The following is a 22,367-nucleotide window of genomic DNA, read 5'->3' on the forward strand; positions in this document are numbered from 1 at the left end:
GCTTGGTTAAACGGTGGGGGGGATAGATGTTCGTCATCCTGAAACATGGCAGGAAAAAAACGAAGAACAAACATTTTATTGGAGACTGGTGTTGCTTGAAACACGGCCAATAGCACGAGCCGTCTGCCTTGTTGCATGAAGAGACAAGTCTGCGGCCCGGCGTAATTCCAATACGCCCTACCTTGATTAAAACAATTATGATGTGGGCCTCTGAGTGGCGCAGTGGTAAAGCGCTAAAACTATCATCTGGAGATCGCTGTTTTGATCCTCGGGTGATGCTGTTACCTCTCACTCCCGGAGTTCTGGAGAGAGCTGACTGGCCCAGCTCTTTTAGGGGGGAGGGATGAGAGATACTCGGTGCCTTCACATTAATCATGGCTCTACAGCCAATCAGGGGCGTCTGTGAGCTCACGCAAGCGGAAGGAACAGATAGCGCTGTCCTCCGAGTGTTATGTTGCCCCCAACAGTGCGTGAGCGAGCAGCCTCACATGGTTTGGAGGAAACACGTGATAGTCTTCGGCCCTCCTGACTGATAGCAGTAGCCTTAATGTGGGAGCCCCCTAGTGACGAGGAGGAATTAGACACGACTAAATTAGGGAGAAAATCGAAAAAAAAAAAAAAAATATATATATATATATATATAAAAAAAAAAACAATTATGATGTGGTTATATGTATTAAATCGTGTTTGTATGTTCATATGTACTTAAGCAAAAATTTTTAGTAGCTATCATAGCACAAGCTTTTTTTTTATAGTGGGCAGGTTTTCAGCACTGCCTAGTCGATAATTTATTAACATAATCTGGCAACCATGGTTGTTCAAATGCATGCCGAACTGTGAGAAGCAATCAGTATGGATCGTGGATCAACTGTGGTCTTACCACATGAGTGTGACCACAGTACTGTATGTGGTCATACTTACACTACTAGGTTTTCTGTAAACAGACATTCATTTACCATTCATGGTAGGAGTCTCCAGCATCAGTATGACGGTCTGAGGAAAACTATAACTTTAAGCTTTCAGGACATAAAAAAAGGTGATGAGGGAAAGATTGCTTACTAAGGCGCAACCCTGCGGTTCTGAAACAGGGGGTCAACCTGGAAGTGCCAAAATGTGCAGTTCCTTGAGTGACCACTAGAGGTGCTGGCTCCAAAAGTGAGTCACTGCCCTTAGAGCCCCTTGTTAATACAATGTCCAGAAGAGAAATAAATGTATATTTAAAAGGTCTACATAGCTAGATTTCCCTTTTAAGAGAAATCAACATGGGGGGATACATAAAATTATGTATAAATATGTGTGTGGTAAAATTTCAGAGACAGCTATACAGGACAACACGAAGTAACTTTATTGCATGAATTAACCTTAGTCAATTTAGCATTTTTGCTAAGCTTAAGCTAAGCTAGCTAAGCAACAGCCAGGCTTTGCTCATTACACCCAATTATGGATTAACTAGCAGAGTCAACTCAGTCATTCAGTACACTCCTGTCTCACCAGTCCCTCTGCTCGCGCGGGTCATCCAGCAGCACTCGGACGATGTAAAGCAGGCAGCTCACCACCTTCAAAAAGAAGTTGAAGAGCCGCACTCTCAGACCTGCAGCCGACAGACGGAGATGAGCATCAGATATGTGCTAGGTGGTTTAAAAAAACAAAAACAAAAAAAACAGAAAGCAGACTAACAACAACAGACGTGTACTTACAACAGAGAGCAGCACATCAAAAAGACACAAGAGGGACTGACACAGTCAAGAGGTTAGCCACTGATACAGCTCTGCACTCCACGAAGCAATAGAGCAAACAGAACAAAAAGACAAATACAAAAGGAAAAACACCAGAAGCAACAGCAGGAGCGGTTCAGGTTACGGCACGGACAGAGATGAACACAATTCATCTCACTGAATCTCTGCGGAACTCACTGGATCTCTGGTTTTTGATGAAGAAGAGCTTTAGCCGTTCCTTAAACGTGTTCTCATTGACGTAAAACTCTACCTGGACTCTGTGAGAAATGAAAAGATACAAAGAAGGGAAAGGATGTGAAAATGAAAATAATAAATACATAGCTTGGTTGTGCAAGTGTGAAACAGCTATTATGATAATATGACAAGGTATAATTTAGAGCAAAATGCAGAACTCCTCCTGTGAGTGTGTGTGTGTGTGTGTGTGCGCAAGAATATGTATACGTAGTAAAACGTAATGACTCTGGGAGGAAATGATGTCCTCCTTGCTCCTGGCACAAACAGGCCTTGTTGTTTTCTGGCACTTGAACACAGAGGAATAACAATCCTTCCGATCCTCAGACCTCCAGTGGAGCCGGTGATTGCTGCCTTCGCTCTGTTCCCCATGATCCTTTACTGATTTGGGACCTGGATTAACACACCTCCGCCGGAGATAATAGTGTGATGCAGAGTGATGTGTGCATGCACACAGTAAGACACAGTGCGAGCGCGGGTGCAAAGACGCATTTAAAGTTCGCTATAGGACGCTTTATTGTCAACATCCTCTCGTTCCTGTCTGAACGTCGATGCAAGAGTAGCGCCTCTGCTTTTTTGTTCCATGGATCGCTAGAGGATAAAAAGACTTGCAGCAACAGCTATAGTGGCAACAACAATAGAAGCAACAACAACAATAACAATAATCTTTCCCAATACAGCACATTTTGTACAGAGGAGTAGCTCAACATGAAAAAATTAATGAAGCTAAAAAAACTAAGTGTGTAAGCAAGTCCACTGCTGCACACTATAATGTTGCTTAAATTATGGTACACAATACAGTATTGTGGCCAGTTCATGTGTTAAAATGGTACCTCGTGCTCCCAGAACCAATCTGAGTCCTGTGCCATTGAGAAAGAAAAACTCCATAGATGTGATAACCTGGTCATTCAGTACATTCAGGTTGTCAGCTGACTTTTTTTTTGCTTAACAATACAAGGTTCCTTCTTGATCTTTGCAATTTGTACCAATGTAAGAATATGCCATGACATGTACAGTATACACTTTTGAATCCATTCAGTTCCAAAAAACAACAGTGATCACTAATCCCTGCTTTTCACGTCTGATTCACTTCCTGGCTCTCTTCCATGCCAACACTGCATTGCAAAGTCTTGCCAACTGTTACCGAGTTCCAAGACTTGCTGTTCTCCTGCTCATTTACGCTGTTTGAACCTGGTTCATCGGCTTGATCTCGCGGTTATCCTCAGGCCCGTTTGCACTGTGACTTCGCATGGTTCCATGCCCATGGAGTTAAAAAGTGATCCCAAACCTTTAAGCGGTAGTTTAAAAAAAAGTATGCATTGTGCATTTTATATTGGTGTGCATTCAGAGCCTTTTTTAGGAACAGCGAGCACGAGGTATGAATATCATAGGTCACCATTTACAGATGCATTAACACTTAAGAGAGAGTTAGTGTCGACAATCCACCAATCTGTTGTTAAAAAATTGTACAGTGTTCCTTTAAAAAAGACATGCACACACAAACACAAAAGAAAATCTTTCCCATCACATGACAGTAGATCAAAGGATCAAAAGGAAAATCCATATTAATTTTGCAAAAGCCTGTGACCCACACACAATGGTCAGCATGGACACATGCTCCCTAATCCCTACTACCTTTAATCTCTCCCAATATACTATGGAAACATGTTGCTATGGTGACAGAGAGCAACCCTACTCAGTCACTCACTCACTCAGTCAATCAAAGAAACATACACCCAGACATATGCAATAAAAGTTAGTGTGTTAGTAAGGCACTCATGCAGTTCATGTACGCATGCACAATAAGAGTTTTGTTTTTTTATTATGGAGAATCATTTGATAAAGGTTTCAGTCGACTGAGAACAATAATAGGAGCTTCACATCAGTACAATGTGTGTAAGATATGAAAAAATAACAAGAATGTCGCAATAAAAAAACATTCTTGCCATGCATGGAAGTAAAACCCTGACTGGTACGCTGACTGTCGGTGAGGCTGCACGCTGACATCTCGGTCATTAACCTCTATCTGTAGCCCCGTCATTACAACCCTAACTCATTTGTAGCTAATTAGCTGTGAGCGTAATTGTTCTTGGTCAGAAAGCACAGGCAGCGCTTAAGCCGCTGAATAAACCTTTTAATTAACCACAGGGATCCTTGTCTGAAGCTCCCTGATGGAACTAGGCTGCTAATTATGAATCATTATGGTAATCAAATCCAGGATCAAGGCAACAAGTGGACGTGTGCATTACCTGGCATATTACAGAGCATCTCTGGCACCGTGCCACCTGGAACAGGAAGAGCTTAACGCAAGTATTTAGTAGGGCAAAGTAATTGCGGCACCTTTCTCTGGTTCTAAATACGTAAAAGTGTGCATGAGTTCTGAGATTGTTCAAGAGTTCAAGTGAAGATGCTGTGAATCCGTCATTGTTTATCTTCTCTGTTAATCATACTAACACTAGCCAATCAGGGCATCTGTGAGGTCATTTATGCAGAAGAGGGCAGACAGCTCATCATTAAAACATGTAATGATACAGTGGCTTTTATCATAGAATAAACATATTATAGCTTTTCACCTCCACAGTTGGTAGCTGCCAAGTGATTAGGGAGACCTAATGGGTGGGAATTGGTCGAACTGGGAGTAAAACTGTGTAAACTGTCCCAGGTTTAAACATTAGTCTATGATTGGGTCTGAAATGGATGCTTATTCTTAACTGAAAAATAACCAAATTCAGTACAAGTAGTCCTTGACCTACGAACAAGTTCCTTCCGGCAGCATGTTTGTAAGTCCGATTTGTTCTTAAGTCTGACAAATTGAGTCGTATACGCCTTTGACACAAATATATAATGTAAAATAAACCAATCCACTTTCCCAACACTGCCATCATGTGGCCAAACCAAATAAATGAATCTCAAGGAGAAATGTTGCCTCTGTGCCTTTAAATTGCGAGGGAAATCCCAGATTAGGATTATTCACCATTAGGACAACTTTACAGGACTGGCATTTTCTATCATCGTGCTTCCGGACTGATTCAATGAAACCGGTGAGGCCGACTCATTTTTTCCCGCACCCCCACACACACAAACACATACAGTATACCAGACATTTTATACATTTACTTACACACTGAAAATATTTAATTGTAAATATTGGTATCTGGTGCACTGCCCTGTGGATTTTTTGTACAATACATGTGAGATACTTTACACTGATTGAACTGGTAGAAGAACCGCTGTCTGTTTGTACTGTATCTGCGGAAATTCGTAACTCGAATGTTCATAAGTTGGCAGCCACCTGTATAAGTAAAGACAAAACATAGCTTTAAATACAAATGGAGCAGCTGCATGCAACACAAACAGTCTTATTGTTTAAGGCACCATGAGAAACTGACAAATTAAGTTAAGCTTTATGTGTCACATATAATTTGAAATTCTTTCTTCGCATATCCCAGGGTAACTGGGGTCAGGGCACAGGGTCAGCCATGATACAGCATCCCTGGAGCAGATAGGGTTAAGGGCATTGCTCAAGGCCCAAGAATGGCAACCTTCAGTGCATTAGCCCTCTGAGCCACCACTGACTCATACAGGACATTAACCAACAGGACTTTTTTGACTGATCAAGACTTTTTTGACTGGACCACTATTGGGCATGCTGTCGAAGCTATTAAATGCGCATATACAACAACAATAGGAACCATATCTAAAGAAAACAAACAAACAAAAAAAAATTAAATGGATTGTTCATTCAAAGTTATCTCAAGAAAACAACAAAAGCAATACAACATCGTTAGAACTAAATTACAGTGTACATCCAGTGTTAGGCTTTCTGCTGGGTTTGTTTAATTATGACTAAATGTGTATATGCCGTAGCCTGAGCAGCAGACTTTACTAAAAGGACTTTGACACAATGTCAGTTTGGATTCTTGCTAACTTTTACATGCTTGGATATTTATTGTTCTCTTATTGTAGTCAATCATGTATTATGCCTTATTTATCATTGCCTTATGACTGACAAACTGACTCTTTAAAGAGTTTTAAACCATCTTTCAAAATCATAGCCATGCATTGGTGGTGCATAGTGGTGGCTATCATTTAAAGATGGATATTAGGTGAAATAAATGTATTTTGTGCACAGGCATATCCGCGCACACACACACACACACACACACACACACACACACACACACACACACACACACACACACACACACACACATTGTGAGCTGCATTAAAATCTTTCTAGTGCTGGACAGTACGGTTACAAATGTGGACAAACAGCCAACACTGCAGTTTATTTTCAGGAGAGATGTAGTTAATGCAATGCAAGTCTCTTGAAGTTTCGAGATGAGGTCATGGACTAATGTGCATAATGACTGAATCATCATTATGATTTGCATATCATGTTTTTCTCAAGATGCTTAGAATAGAATAGAATAGAATAGAATAAAAAGAACTCTTTGATCACAACAAAAATTATTTACATCTTTATAAAAAAACATGAAGTGAGCAGCTGGGAAATAGACATGGTGTTGGTAACAATGATGTTCATAAAAAGTCGACAAAGTCATCATTACAATGCTTCTTTATTTAACCACTTACTCATAAAGGTGACAGCAGATAAATTGCTGAAGGTTTACTGCATGTTTTATTAAATTGTTAGGAATTAATGTTATTTTCTATGCCTAATAAATTATTAAAATGGGAATATTGGTTGACAGTGCACTGTGCCATAAATAATTAAATAATAGTATATATACAATACACTACCGTTCAAAAGTTTGGGGTCACTTTCTAACTCCATGATCGTTTCATAACCTGATTTTTATTTCTTTCCACATTGTAAAGGAATGCTGATGGCGTCCAAAAAATGCTCTTTGTGTCTGTGTGCGCGAGCATCATTACATAACATAACATAAGCCTTTTCTTTATCTGTATGTTTAAAATATTTTAATGTATACACTTGGAAAAATGATTGCCATAGATAGGCGAAAATCCATGTTACGTTAAATAATAATAATAGCAATTAAAAAATGATGAAATTACAATGTCTGTGTGATCACTGGGATTATATTTTGGATATCTGCTCAAGAATTAAAATAAACTCGTAATTATGCCACTGGCTGACTGAGGTCCACTATTACTCACTGCTAAAAAATGATCGAAGCCCCAAGAAGGCTGAGGCTTCTGCTTACAGTAAGTGCCTGATGGAACAGACCTCATTACGCCTAACTTTATTCAGCCAACAAAATAAAAACAATTGTTTATTACAGTTTATTGATTTTGTGATCACTAGCCTGCATTTGTATATTGACTGCAATGCCATACTGATTCAAGTCTGTGTTTCCACAAAATGTTTCAGACAAGGTGGAGAACATGCATCCGTGCTGAATATCAATATTTCACTGCTAAATAATACACAAGAAGGAGGGGCTCAGGAGGAGAACTTGGTCTCCTTTTGGTGCAAATTGTTGAAGCATCACATAAAATATACGCACGGCAGTTGTTACTCCAATCATTCCACCACTTCGTCTCTCCCTCTCCTCCTCTTTCTACTGCCGAATTACACTCTCACCTCCATCTGTTACACCAAAGTCCCTGTTGAGTGCCCTTCCACCCTCTCCACTCATCTGAGGGAAAGCCCTTTAGAGAGCCATTTTGCCTCTCCAGAAGAAGCTTTTCCACTTGAAGAAACAACGAGCGTGGAGACACAGAGATGAATCGCTGCTTAAGATAAAGCCAAGCTGTGGAACAACATCTGAGCTGATGTGATAGGTCTGGGCTGAGGCTAGTGGAACAGCACATTAGGAACTCGTTAAGATCTCCTGACGGCATTGACTGCTCACTCTGAGCTGACAGTCTTGGGTAAAATTGGTTTTATAGATTTACTTTATACATACATTGCAGATATTTAAAGGTCCCATATTTTACTATTTCTTTAACGAGTTAACAAAGGTCTTAGACCTCTAATAAAAGCCTTAAAGTGTGTCTGTTAATACTACAGCCAAAATACCTCTCCGATTGCAATTCTATACCTGAAACTCTCTCAATTTCACTCCTACTCACAATGTGCTGTTTCAGTGTGCTGTTTCAGAGAAAACTTCTTTTTTTTTTTTTACATGAGGTCGAATCAGGGGGAAATAATCTAATTGAAGTCAATATAAAAATAGAAAAAGAACAAAAAGCACAATAGGTCGCCTTAAATGCTCACTCACTTATCATTTATACGGCTTAATCCTGTATACACGTCAAGGAGTCACGGGAAGGGGGGGGTTGGAACCTATCACAGGAGACTTAGGGTATGAGGTGGGATACACCATGGAGAGGGTGCCAATTCATTGCAGGGAACACACACATAGACATTCACACACTATGGGCAATTTGGGAACGCCAATCGGGCAAATCTGCATGTCTTTGAACTCTGGGAGGAAATCGGAGTTCCCGGAGGAAACCCACCAAGCACAGGGAGAACCTCCACAGAGACAGGAATTTGAGAATGGACGGGAATCAAACCCAGACCCAGCAGGTATAGGGCGACAGTGCTAACCACTAAGCCACTTTTATTGCATAGTGTGATATTTTCTTATAAAATAAAGAGGCATACAAATTATTTTAAAAAATCCTGATTGTAAAAATTATCAGGACAAATCTGTCAAGTAGAAGATGTTGAAGCCACACAAGCAGACAAAGAAACAAGTTTAGCATTCATTTGGCATTCATGACACACAATATATTTCCCTGCATACGGAGCGTTTAAAGAACTTTGACTGCTATCCTTTACCCTATGATCACATTCTCAATCAAGAGACTATTTATTTTCAATCTGAAGTCTTATTCACACTAGAATATGTCATTTTCTTTTCTATTTTTTGTTTTTTTTATAAATAATTGTTCTTCTGTGATAACTTGTATCCAGCCATTTGCAGGTTTGAACTTGTTAGCGATGCTAGGACTGTCATGGCTGCTACCATAATATAACATTTGCAATTTAATTTCACTAAACCACTCCTGAATCCGTCACTCCACTGTGCTCTACTCCATGGCGCTACTGAAACCAAGATTTTTTTCTTGCTAGAATGACATAAACTTTATAAACAATATAAACTAAAGCTAGCTTACTTGGGTTGGTATTAAACACGCTAACCAATATTGTAATGTAGCCTTGGTTAGCAAAAAAACAAACTAGCCATTAAATAAGCTTTTAAATATAGCTAGCTGGTTAAAGTTACATTAAGGGGTTATTAAAGTAATTACAAAGCTTTAATAGCTAACTTGCTAGTGCTAATCTAACTCTGTGTGTAATAAATGGAATTAATTAATCAACTTTATAGTTTAAATATGTAGGTTCTGTTGTAGCAAAATTTAAAGTGTCTATGTACAGTAGGTGCTCCTAACCCTTAACAGTTGACTTAAGAACCCCATCCAGCTGGATTGTGAAATAATAATAATAATAATGTTAATGTTTTTTAAAATTTACATATTTAGTTAAGAATGAGATAAAGTATATTACCTACATATCACTACAACAAACTTTAAATTTGCTCTGCCTTATTAAACGATGATATCTGTTCCTGATTGAAATATGAAATTTGGATTGAAATCTCCATAATGTGATGTAAAGGACGAATGACAATCTAGTTAGCTGGTCACTGCTTTCTCTTCTGAAACACATCACACCTGGAAGGCATACACATTTGTCCAGGCTTGTTTTACCAGATAGAATTCTGGGAAAATTTCTTTGTGCTTCTACTCTTTACCAAAGACATAAACATAGAAAGTGATTGAGGAATCAGATAATTGTGCATGTTCCAATGTTAAATGATCTCAACATGTCTGGCAGACATCTTATTTTAGATGTCATCTTATCAATAGGAACTTAATCTCAGCAAAACCAAACTGCTGTTCATCCCAGGTGATTCATTCCCCCATCATAGTCTTATGATTTCCCTGGATAGCTCTCAGATCACGCCTTCTGCCTTGGGGTAACCCTGGACAATCAACTGCCCTCTCCCCCTCACATTGATAACCTTACACACTCATGTTGATTTCTTCTTTATAACTTCAGAAGTATTAGTAAATTTCTTTCCACACAGGTCTTTTATGTGCTTCTGCCTCTGTGCACCATACATCCTCTGCAGCTGAACCAGAATGCGGCTGCACAGCTTGTTTTCATCCGTCCTAAATTTTCCCACCAAACCACCCCTTTACTCTGCTCCTTCCACTGGCTTCCTTTAGCTGCTGCATCAGATTTAAAACACTGACACTTGGCAAAAAAAAAAAAAAAAAAAAACGAAAAAAAAAAAAAAAAACAGCCCAACACTTACTTATCTGATGTGTGATATGAGATGTCATGTCCGTACAGCTGAGTCACCAGCAGTTTATTAGTATGCTGAATGATCTCATCATGTTTATTTTACCTGTTTGTTATTGCTTATTTATTTACAGTAAGGTATAAAAAGTTTCTGTTGCCATTTCGAAATATTAAATGATTTATAACTTGTTTATTTAAGATTTAATCTTTTTATAACGTTGATCAGTTGCAATATTTATTTATTTTTATTTTTTTAATATACACTTTTACTTGACCTTTCAGCTGTAGGTACAGTAATATGTTTACTTCTAACACTTTGTTATGTTAAATAATTATAACTTATTTTAGATTTTATGCAATGTATCATTCCTATTTTAATGTTTTAGTGCTAGGATGAGTTCAAATATTTTTATATTTATTTATGTGTAGCTTGTTAACAGGAAGACTTCTTCAGAAAATGTGCCTCAGTGCTCAAAAAATGTGCTTTTGTGTCAGTTAGGCTTCTCTACCTGATGGATGGATGGATGGATGGATGGATGGATGAATGGATGGATGGATAGATAGATAGATAGATAGATAGATAGATAGATAGATAGATAGATAGATAGATAGATAGATAAAACTCCATCCTCACACCTTCACAAGGAGTGAGGACATCAGTGCATAAATCCTTGTCTTAGGAAAAGAAAAGAATTGCTCCAGATACACACTCTAAGATTCTTATTCAATTAGATTTGATTACAGCACAAAAACATGGTGGCCAGTTCATGTGTGAAAATGATTCCTCATGCACTCAGAGCCACTCTTTCACAATTTGAGTCCTGTAAAATTCCAGTGCCATCAGGGAGGGGAAAAGTCAATAGATGTGATAACCTGTTTATTCAGTACATTCAGGTCATCAGCTGACTTTATTTTGTTGCCACATGTTGATGAGCCTCGACCTGAGACCTGAGCAACAAGTGTTTTTTCTTATGGACACACAGCTGTTTAGTTCCAATCCTGTAAGTTTTGGAATCCTCATCATATTGTGTGTGTGTGTGTGTGTGTGTGTGTGTGTGTGTGTGTGTGTGTGTGTGTGTGTGTGTGTTTATGGAAATGCTCCTACCTTTACTATTACACATAGCCCTGGATTTTACTGATACTGCATGAATTTTTTTCTGACCTTATTTCTTCCACAAACTTCGGTTCAGCACTATCTCTTCAGGTTTTGATAAGGTTTGAGGGGTTCGTAACCCAGTTCCAATAATTTCCCTTGCTTGATGCAATGTGACCAATTTGACCCTTTTTTGTGCCCATGCACCGTAGATCTGCCCGGGTAACAAAGCCTATAGTATAGTTAATCAGACATGACTCTCTACATCAGTGGCTTGCATGTAATTAGACATTACATCTCACTTAAATGGGGAGATTTGTTTGATATCAGACCACTTAAGGTCTTATTTAAAAAGCACTATCCTACGCGGGTGGAGAGCTCTTTTTATAAATGTGCCTGAAAGCGCGTTTATAGAGGTGATGGAAAAAAAAGAACATTTAAGCAGATAAAAGCGTGAGGGTGCATTTAGTTGTCACTTTACGACATTGAAGTTATTCTCAGTTTTCAAGTGTGCTGTAATTCTTTAAATGGGCCGTGCTCTCACAAACTCCATTAGACATCAATGAGCACAAATGTCTTATTTGCAGAATCAACCACGGCCCGAGATGCACTGCTGAAGTGCTTGAGGGGGGAAATACGTGTGAGGCATAAATGATAAAGGCATACACACTTTAGTGGCGGATCTCTAAGCACTTTACAGCTCGTTTTCGCTGTGCACATCTAAGCTTCTTTAAAGGTTCTTTGAACATTTGGCCAAATTTCCAAGAATGTTTTGGAAGGATTTGCAGATAGAGGGAAAGCGTGATGATGACAGATGGTGACTTGTGCTGCGTATGCTTTGCAGCCAGGAGACAATGATATAGATGTGCACATCTTCAGTATTAAACTTTGACTACACAAGCCAGTTCTCCAGGACACTACATTCATTAATTGTACATGAAATAGTACAGTAGAGTACAGCATTCACACCTTGCAATGCTTGTTACTAAGGAGGATAAGTTCCGCAAGGTAAATAACCAGAGAAGCACGATAGCAAAACAACTTTTCACGAACACTCATTCAGCTGTAGTCTACCACAACAAGGACGAAGTGTTTGGTATTATTTGACATTACCGTGTAGCCACATTACTAAACCTCTACATCTTACAGTAAATTTATAACAAAGTTGATCAACTAGCGCACGAATATGTTTCCTGAAAAAAATTCTGTGAAGGTTTGATCAAATTCCTATCAGTGGTTTAGGAGGAGATATGGTTAGAAAAAAAAAGTATGACGATAACAGATGACGTGAACGACCCCGTGTTGGAGGACTAGGTGCAATTGTGTAATTCCATGCCATCTACTGTACATCTACATTGTGTAGTTCCAGGCCATCTACGTCAAAAGTGCTCCTTATGTGGCGCCTAGGCATCGCAGGCAGGAGGTGCAGTAAAAAAGATAATAAGTTCAGGGAGAAATAAATGGCTGTGTAAAGTCAAGCTCCTGAACTGCGGCGAGTCATCAAGCAGGAAACCTTGGGGTTGGAGATTTTGAGCAATTGTTGTGGTTTTAAATGCACTTGATTTTTCTGAAATATTTAATGTTTGTGTGACCATATAGTACAGCACATTTATAATATATACAGATATTTACAGATAAATAAAATCACTGCAGGAAACCGCTGCACTCAAACATGCACACAAACCAAGATGCTTTTGGTGAGGAATGAACTTCACGCTTATAAAAACATCACATAAGATTAAAAAAACACAATAAAAACCTGACTAAACCTACAAACCTCTCCATTTCCTAGTCTTATTTTTGTTATGATTTACTTGTTCTTTAAATTAGTTTAAAATTAATGCATGATGAATGATGCTAACTAATTGAAATTCATTCAGTTTAAATTTTTATTATTAGCCAGTTACTTATAATTAACAGCATAAGTTGGTTGGTATAAGTTCACCCTTTATTCATTAATATTCTTTATTCTTCGCATATTGCAGCTTTTGTTAGTAGGCAGGAGTCAGAGCACAAGGTCATCTATTTTTACGGCAACTCTACTCGAACTGCCGACCTTCCAGTCAGTAACGCAGAGCCTTAACACGCTGAGCCACCACCGCCCCGTTAGCACTTATTGATGGGGAGGGATTTGAGGCCTGAGTCTGATCTGATCCTTTTATTCTATAATACAGGCAGTCCTGGACTTATAAACATTCTAGTTAAGAATTTACGCAGTTCAATCACGAATGTAGCTCACGTGTATTGTACAGTAAATAGACAGTGCAGTGCACCAGATTTACAATCAGACCCATATTTACATATTTACATTTACAAGTCCAGTTGTACATTGTATGTGTGTGCGTGTGGGGGTGCGGGACAAATGAGTAGGCCTTATCAGTTTCAATAAATCAGTCCGGAAGTACGATGGTAGAAAATGTCTGTCCTGTAAAGCTGTCCTAATAGTGAATAATTCTAATTTCGAAAAATCCTCAACAAAACAGAGTTCCCAGTTTAAAACAGTGGAAAACAAAATGGCGGCCCTCGCAATTTAATGGCGCAGAGACAACACTGTTTCACATACCAGTAAAACCTTGGATAGCAAGTTACTTTAGTTTTTCGTGTTTTGCAAGGCAAGCAAAATACACTTTACAAATTAGATAAATTTTAACTTGATAAACGAGTGAGGTATGGCACTACTATCTGAGCCTACAGTATGTGTGTGCATGTGTGTGAAAGTTGTCCTACACAATAAACCTCCCTTCTCCTCCCTCTATGTACCTCCAATGCAGGCTATTTAGTTTTATTTTTACTTTATATTTTGTTTTAATAATTTTTATATGAATGTTTTGGGTTGTGAAACGAATCATCGGAGTTTGCCTTATTTCTTATAGGAAAATTCCCTGTAAGACAAACTGGCGATTTTAAGGCACAGTTACGGTTTTTGCAATGTTTTGGCAGTGTTGGGAAAGGAGACTTAATAAGTCAAGTGGATTGGAATGCTAAACATTGTATATTCATGTCAAAGGCATATAAGACTTTGTCGGACATAAGAACAAATCCGACTTACAAACTAGCTAGCACACCATCCAGTTCTCACCAAATATTTATTGACAACAAAATAATTTATAGATAACAAAATACAGCGGTCCCTTCGCATACAAATTTAATCTGTTCTGGAGGGAAGTTCTAAAGGCAAAATTTTATATAGTGAAACGCATTTTCATGCAAATAATAATGTAAATGCAGATACTGTATTGAAAAATATTACCAATATTACCAATTTCCAACACTATAATCATATTTTGCATATAAAAACAATCAAACCATTTTAAAAAGATATGTAAATGAAGTAAAATATGAAATAAATACACATTAAACCTCACTTAATCTTAATTTATTTTCCTCCTAGTACCGGCTGCTTTAACAACGAAACTGATAGTGGCTCTGCTTTATTCTAACTGCCATCCTTAGTAACATTCTTGGAACCATTATGCTTTGTCCTCATTAAATCTTGCTCAAAATGAAATAAAAAAAATACACCAAAATATATTATCACGCTTCACTTGGCTTTTCAGTGGTGCAAACAAGTTTTGGACGGCTCCTGAACGTATCTGCAACTTCGGTTACTCGTATACCAAAAATAATCCCCATGCCAAAGCAAATTTTTTGCAAACTTTTAGTTCTTAATGTAAAAATTCATTAGGCTGTATTTTCATATGCCAAGGTAGCACTGTACAGACATGACAGATCGGGTAAAGGATGAGAAAAACATTTAAAATGATCATATGTTCTAGGTTTGTTTCACTACACAATCTAAGAGAGTCTTTTGCCTTTTACCTGGGTTTATATTATAACTAACTATCTTATATTAGTATGTCTAGTTTGATCTGTATGATATGTGCTGTTTGCCATAATACAGAAGGAATAGAGGTGCAATTTGTGTTGCACTGAATGAGACAGAGTCACTCTGAGAGCTAAGCAGCTGACTAGCTCTAAAAGACTAGCTGTCATTAAGAGATGTTTTGCTCTTTCATCTTTTACTCAGTAACTGTCACAGCCACACTGATGCACGAAAAATCCATTCAATCTCAGAACAATACTGAGCAACCGTGAGTCCAGAATACTCCGGCTGCATCCCAAACAACGGCATTAGTGTCATTATAATGTTGGCATGCTATTTAGCTTCCATCATGAGGATTGGGGTGTGGTCTGAAATTCTCTCTTAATGTGCATTACCTGACACTGCCAGTCATAGGATTTGTTTGGATGGTAGAGAAAGAGCAGATAACAACCTGTTTGCCAAACATTTTGCAAAGACAATTGCAAGAGCATTCTACAAGAAGTGTTCAAGTCAAACAGCGATTTTTGACTAAAATATTCTACCGGACTGCATGCTTCACGTTCAAACGCTGGCCTCCCAGGAACTCCTTTAATGGCCATGGTGAAAATGGCTTAAAGCGAGGTCAGGACTGTATGGGGGACGTGGGAAATAACTTCCAGCCATGTTCCAGTAATGTGCAAGTGGTGCTGGTGAATAATTCTGTGTACAGTTCCATGCTCAGAGCCATCACCATTCACGGATGTACGGCCTTCTTTTATTCTTTCTCTTTCATACTTTTGTTAATTTATCTTACATATGTGTTTATTTCTGTTTCATTCATATTTATTGTTGATTACTTTGTTCTTTCTTTCATTTATTTCATATTTATCGTTTGTCCATTAATTCTTTTTTTTGTTCTGTATTTTGTTTTTTTTTGTCATTTTTCCTTATTCTTTCCATGTTCATTTCCTATTCATAAGTTCTTTCTTTTTTCCTTCTTTCTTTATTTTTGTCTAATTTTTTCTTCTTTTTATCTGTCCTTCTTTTTCTTTTCCTTTTTTCTTTATTTTTTCCCTCTTTCCTTCTCTAGCGTTTTCCTTCCTTCATTTTTGTTCTTTCTTTTTTCCTTCCTTTCTCTTCCTGTCATTATTTATTTCCCTTTGCCTTTCCTTTCTTGCAGGAGATATTCTGAACAGAAAGCCATATAAATGTAAATATCCAGAACATGAAAACATAACTGTTGATAAATAATAAAAACTCTGTTCCTGCATCACGATACAGATGAGTAACATGGCGACTGCTAATCTTTTCCTATATTTGCTCTTTCTTTATGTATTTAAATCCTAAATCTTTTAAGTAATGCATACCATTTCAATGTATCTCCTCGGGGAACGTGATCTTTCTCATGTGAAATATTCGGCATTGTTGGTATTTTTCAATTAAAGGAACATTTAAGCATCAGCTTGTGCAAAGCCTAATTATGGCATGCATCAGCACCGAACCGTTCAAGAGAGACTCATTACTTTGTCGCTTTCCTAACACACACACTCTCTCTCTCTCTCTCACACACACACACACACACACACAAGCTTAATTCAGTAAAAATCCAGAGAGTAAACATTCACGCAGCTGGTAAGAAATGAAGAACTCGTGCTAAAGAAGAGCATATGAAAGGCTGTAGGAGAGGCGGGGGCGGCGTGACCCTGACCCAGAAACACAGCTCGGGTGACGAGGGAGGGAGGAACGGCCACAACGGCCCCACCGTTATTTTAGCAGAAGAATACACTCCTTTAAAACACTCCTTTAACACACTCCTTCCCTGGGCTGGAACTACACAATCGCTTCTTTCTTTAATGCACACACGTTACTATTCTTCTGTCCATCCCCAGCTGCAGGAGGAGAAAGAGTTGGACGTGTCCTTCAGGCAACACAGCACTCCGGAGTAAGGGTACAATCAATGTGTAGAGTTGCACTGTAATGACTGCATCTGTTAAGTGCTTCATATATTCATATGTTTGTACACTTCAAACTGAAGTGGGCGTGGCCTAAACTGGGTGGTATTATTTAGTCACTAATAGTCTTTGCTCCTTTGTTCTTACTTCTTTTCATCCCTTTTCATCTGTTCTTTGTTAGTAAGCACTATAGCTTTATTGCTTACTTTTATTATTTGCGTTTAGCTACTTTCTTTCTTTCTTTCTTCATCATGTCATCATAACAGGCTAACCAACATTCTTTTATTTCAATTCTTTGTTCTTTCTGAATCATTCTTTCACTTCTTTTGTTCATACTATATGTTCATTAGTTTACTCATTTTTCTTTTGCTAATTTTTTTTCATGTATATTAATTGGTAATGTTTTTGTTTATTTATTCACATTATTCTTTAACTCTAGTTTATTTTGATTCTTTTTTAATTGATTTGTTCATTCTTTCTTTTGCACTTTGTTTCATTGTTTAATTTTTTGTAGGTTTTTTTCCTATGCATTTCTTTCTTTCTAAGGTATACTGATATTTTATTTCCTTCCTTATTCATTTATTTATTTCTATTTTTATTCATTTATTAATTTTTATAATATTCAGTAAGTTATTCCTTTATTTAATAATTCCTTCCAATTTTTTCTTTCTTTCTTTCATTATTCTTAATTTATTTTTATTCTTAATTTCTTTCTTTCTGTTATCCTCCCTCCCTCCAAGGGGGAAAATAAATAATTAATTAATTAAATAAATAAAATAAATAAATAAATAAACAAAATAAAACCTTACCACTGTGAACTGGACCGGACTAAGGTTGAATGAACACAATGAGCATCTCTAGTCTCACCTCTACCCTGACTTCTAGTGTCATTTCTGCTTGAACCTCTAGCCTCAGCTCATCTTACCTTTTCATCTTATACTGAAAGAAGTATGTACAGTACTGTGCCAAAGTCTTAGGCACCATATTATATGCCGTACAAATTTTGTTATATATGTTTATCATGTCTGCATAATTATGTAAAAAATAATTCAGTATTTTCAAATGTAACTTGTAAAATGTAAAATGAATGAATAAATAACATTACAGGAAAATATATTCATGGCTGTAAAGTAAAAAAATATATAGTACAAGACAGACCAGTTTTCTGATGAAAACAAAAACCTAATGTACTCTTCTGGGATTTGCATTAAAATAGAAAAAAACGAGTGTGACAAAGTTACCAGAAGAACTCCAGCAAATATTCTCCAGCAAGCTCAGTAAAACCTAACAGCTGGTTTCTTACAAATCTGTGTCTAAAACTCCTGATTTTAAGCAAGGAGTTTTCACTGCAAATATTGACTGTTTATTTAATTACTATTTATTGCTATTTATATAAGTTTCTTTTATGCAGAAACGTTTTTAAAAGCATCTTTTGCTTATGCCATATTTTTGTATGTGCGCACGACTTTTGCACAGTACTGTAAGTAAAACAGCTGTTAGGTTTTTTTTAGGTTTTACTGCGCTATGTAAAGGTAAAGCATGTAAAGGTGCATGTAGAATTAGTACCGAAAATGTAAATATTAATTATGGTCTATTTATAAACAATAAATCATAAAGATTAACTTGTTTTTAAAAATTCCATTAATGGTACCACCAGTAAAAAAAAAAAAGTACAGTGTCACTCTCTTTGTTTCTGATAGAGAACAATGAAAAAAGCGAGCAAGCAGTGTGATGAATAACCGTAGTCAAGGGCCCTTGTTTTTCCGGGCATGGCCGCAAAAACTATCAGCTCGTGTTTTGGTGTTCCCTCTCTGGAGGTGTAGAGCATGACTGATGATGGTATTATTCCCGATCTTCTTCCGCCTCCTCACTCATTCCAGCCCGGCGAAATGAAAGGCATCATTTAACCAGAGGCGCAGTAAGTAAATGCACCCAGTGGCCTTTTACTCAAACCTCATCGCTATGATGGAGGTGAGATTAAATCCAGCTGCGAGCGAGATCCAATCTCAGCTGGCTGTCGACGCTCACGGCCATCGCTTACTCCTTGTAGGCAGATTTCTTTATGGCACTCATCAGGCTTACACAAAGGGTTTAAGCAGCAGGTTAATTGGGAGACAGGAAAGAACAAGCGCCTGGTGTCAACGGGGTGCTTTTGTGTTTCTGGCTTAAAAGCTTTATCCGCTTATGATGATTTACTGAAACACCTGCTTCTTCTGCTGTTTCACTGTCAAGGTTTTACGGTTTAATGGTTCCGTCACGGTGTATAATCCGATAGTTATCCCTCTACAGATTTTAAATCCACTTCTTTTTAATCCACTACACATGTTTACTTATACCCAAGTTTAATTACTAATAAAAATTCCCCAATTTCATAAATTTCATATCATCCAGACATGTGGGAACATGAGAAATGAGAACGGAGAAATTTCTACAAACAAAAAAAACAACAAAATGTTTCACCTTAAACCAGTTACACACAAGCACACAGCCATATTTATTACAAACTTCCTACTCAGATCATGTTTTCATCTAAATGAAAAGAAAAAAAAAACCTTTAATCCAATCAGCAGGAATTCTCGAAACGTCTTAATAGCTGGTATCGACCCGGATTGTATTTCGGCTACGTGACCTTTTGCGCTAATAACATTAGCCTAACATATTAAACTGCGCATTGGCTAATGAGATGAAATTGGCTGCGTGGGAGGATTTTAGAACACCCTTAAATAAATATCAACAAATTTATCCATGACTATTGCTTTTTTTTAAGATAGGCATGTTCTGCTACCTTTACCCAGTTGCAATTTAGAAAACTAAACAAGACAAGAAAAACATAAAACCCTGGCTATAATGTTCATATTTATTTATTTCAAAGTATTAGATGAGTATAACGCCGGCGTAATACATGAGAAATAAAATATATGGTGTTGTCCTGTTATGGGCATATTATTTCCCATAACATACACTTACCTAAAGGATTATTAGGAACACCTGTTAAATTTCTCATCAATGCAATTATCTAATCAACCAATCACATGGCAGTTGCTTCAATGCATTTAGGGGTGTGGTCCTGTTCAAGACTATCTCCTGAACTCCAAACTGAATGTCAGAATGGGAAAGTGGTTGTTGATGCCAGACGGGCCGGTCTGAGTATTTCACAATCTGCTCAGTTCCTGGGATTTTCACGCACAACTATTTCTAGGGTTTACAAAAAATGGTGTGAAAAGGGAAAAAAATCCAGTATGCGGCAGTCCTGTGGGCGAAAATGCCTTGTTGTCTGGCTAGAGGTCAGAGGGGAATGGGCCGACTGATTTAAGCTGATAGAAGAGAAACTTTGACTGAAATAGCCACTCGTTACAACCGAGGTATGCAGCAAAGCATTTGTAAAGCCACAACACGCACAACCTTGAGGCGGATGGGCTACAACAGCAGAAGACCCCACCGGGTACCACTCATCTCCACTACAAATAGGAAAAAGAGGCTACAATTTGCATGAGCTCACCGAAATTGGACAGTTAAAGACTGGAAAAATGTTGCCTGGTCTGATGAGTCTCGATTTCTGTTGAGACATTCAAATGGTAGAGTCAGAATTTGGCGTAAACAGAATGAGAACATGGATCCATCATGCCTTGTTATCACTGTGCAGGCTGGTGGTGGTGGTGTAATGGTGTGGGGGATGTTTTCTTGGCACACTTTAGGCCCCTTAGTGCCAATTGGGCATCGTTTAAACCCACGGGCTACCTGAGCATTGTTTCTGACCATGTCCATCCTTATGACCACCATGTACCCATCCTCTAATGGCTACTTCCAGCAGGATATTGCACCATGTCACAAAGCTTGAATCATTTCAAATTGGTTTCTTGAACATGACAATGAGTTCACTGTACTAAAATGGCCCCCACAGTCACCAGATCTTAACCCAATAGAGCATCTTTGGGATGTGGTGGAACAGGAGCTTCGTGCCCTGGATGTGCATTGCACAAATCTCCATCAACTGCAAGATGCTATACTATCAATATGGGCCAACATTTCTAAAGAATGCTTTCAGCACCTTGTTAAATCAATGCCGCGTAGAATTAAGGCAGTTCTAAAGGCGAAAGGGGGTCAAACACAGTATTAGTATGGTGTTCCTAATAATCCTTTAGGTGCGTGTATATATAACATGTATTGTTTCCCTAGAAAAGAATATCTCTGTTGAAATGAAACGTTTTATGCATCTTATTCTACATAAATATTTCCAAGACGTAATTTTACAACAAGATTTAAGTCCTTTTCAAAAAGCTGACAATAAAGACTCGTTGTATAATGTAACAAACATCTCCTTACAGAAAACTGCACCATATTTACGATTTTACGCATTTTATCAGTTTTTAGGAGCTTCCACCGTGAACAAGCTCTCACCATAGAAATGATAATGAGACAGACGAGCGTATTAATATAAACCTAATTTGTAAAACCATGACCAATCATAATACAGTCTCTCTCTCTCTTTCTTGTGATCTGAGTTGTACACGGTTTGCATGATCTCCACATTTTAATCAACAAAAACAAAATGTCACTCCAGTTTATGGCCCGTTGCCAATCACCACTCAAAAGGCCATTTGCGGAAAAGCAAAATTGATCAAGTATGACAAGCTTTTGTGTTCCGGCAACACGCAGCGCAGCGGGGTGCTCCGAGGCCGGAGCTCTGAGCTAAATGACATTCCTCCTGCGTACTGCCTTAACACAATTTGGGAACAGGGGAAATCCGGCAGCTAGAGCAGACATGTGTAACACCGCTAGACACACTCGCTTCAGGCTTACTTTACCACCAACAGCACACAAAAAGCAACAAGGTACAATCCAGGCTTGCATGCAGAAGAGAAAAAGCCCTGGTCAAACCAAACACGTGTAAAATGCTCCTAATAAAAACAAAACATGTCCACTGTAATGATCACCTGATAACCGAAGATATCAGAAAGGAAGATTCTAGGGCACAACCTACATCCTGGTTCTAAAATGATCAGCTCATTAACACGCTTTCATGAGTTCATGTGCACCTCCAGGTCCTCCAGGTTGTGATCTCGTCATCCAGGGCAGTGATTGCTTGAGGTGATCAGTTCTGCACCTTTTAGTCTTTTCCCTTCTCTACTGCACCCTCATCTATTTTAAAAAAAAGCTGTTAGTTAGCTAATTGTTTAAATCATGCATGCTGGGTGCACGGAAAACCAGGGGCCTCCAGGCAGACTACTTTTTTGATGTAACGAGTAAT

At 38.1% G+C, this 22,367-nt stretch overlaps 1 protein-coding gene across 2 annotated transcripts in view; it reads right to left on the minus strand.

Moving 5' to 3' along the window:
- Nucleotides 1-22,367, minus strand: part of LOC128518256 (potassium channel subfamily T member 2) — a 110,776-nt gene that overhangs the window by 74,504 nt on the left and 13,905 nt on the right. For both annotated transcript variants that reach the window (XM_053491266.1, XM_053491265.1), the window contains exons 2-3: nucleotides 1,914-1,993; nucleotides 1,492-1,591 (exon numbers count right to left, since the gene is read on the minus strand). In XM_053491266.1, coding sequence (XP_053347241.1) covers nucleotides 1,492-1,591; nucleotides 1,914-1,993 — 180 coding nt within the window. The remainder of the gene's footprint in view (nucleotides 1-1,491; nucleotides 1,592-1,913; nucleotides 1,994-22,367) is intronic.

Source organism: Clarias gariepinus, chromosome 3 (assembly GCF_024256425.1).
Source record: "Clarias gariepinus isolate MV-2021 ecotype Netherlands chromosome 3, CGAR_prim_01v2, whole genome shotgun sequence".
NCBI lineage: Eukaryota > Metazoa > Chordata > Actinopteri > Siluriformes > Clariidae > Clarias > Clarias gariepinus.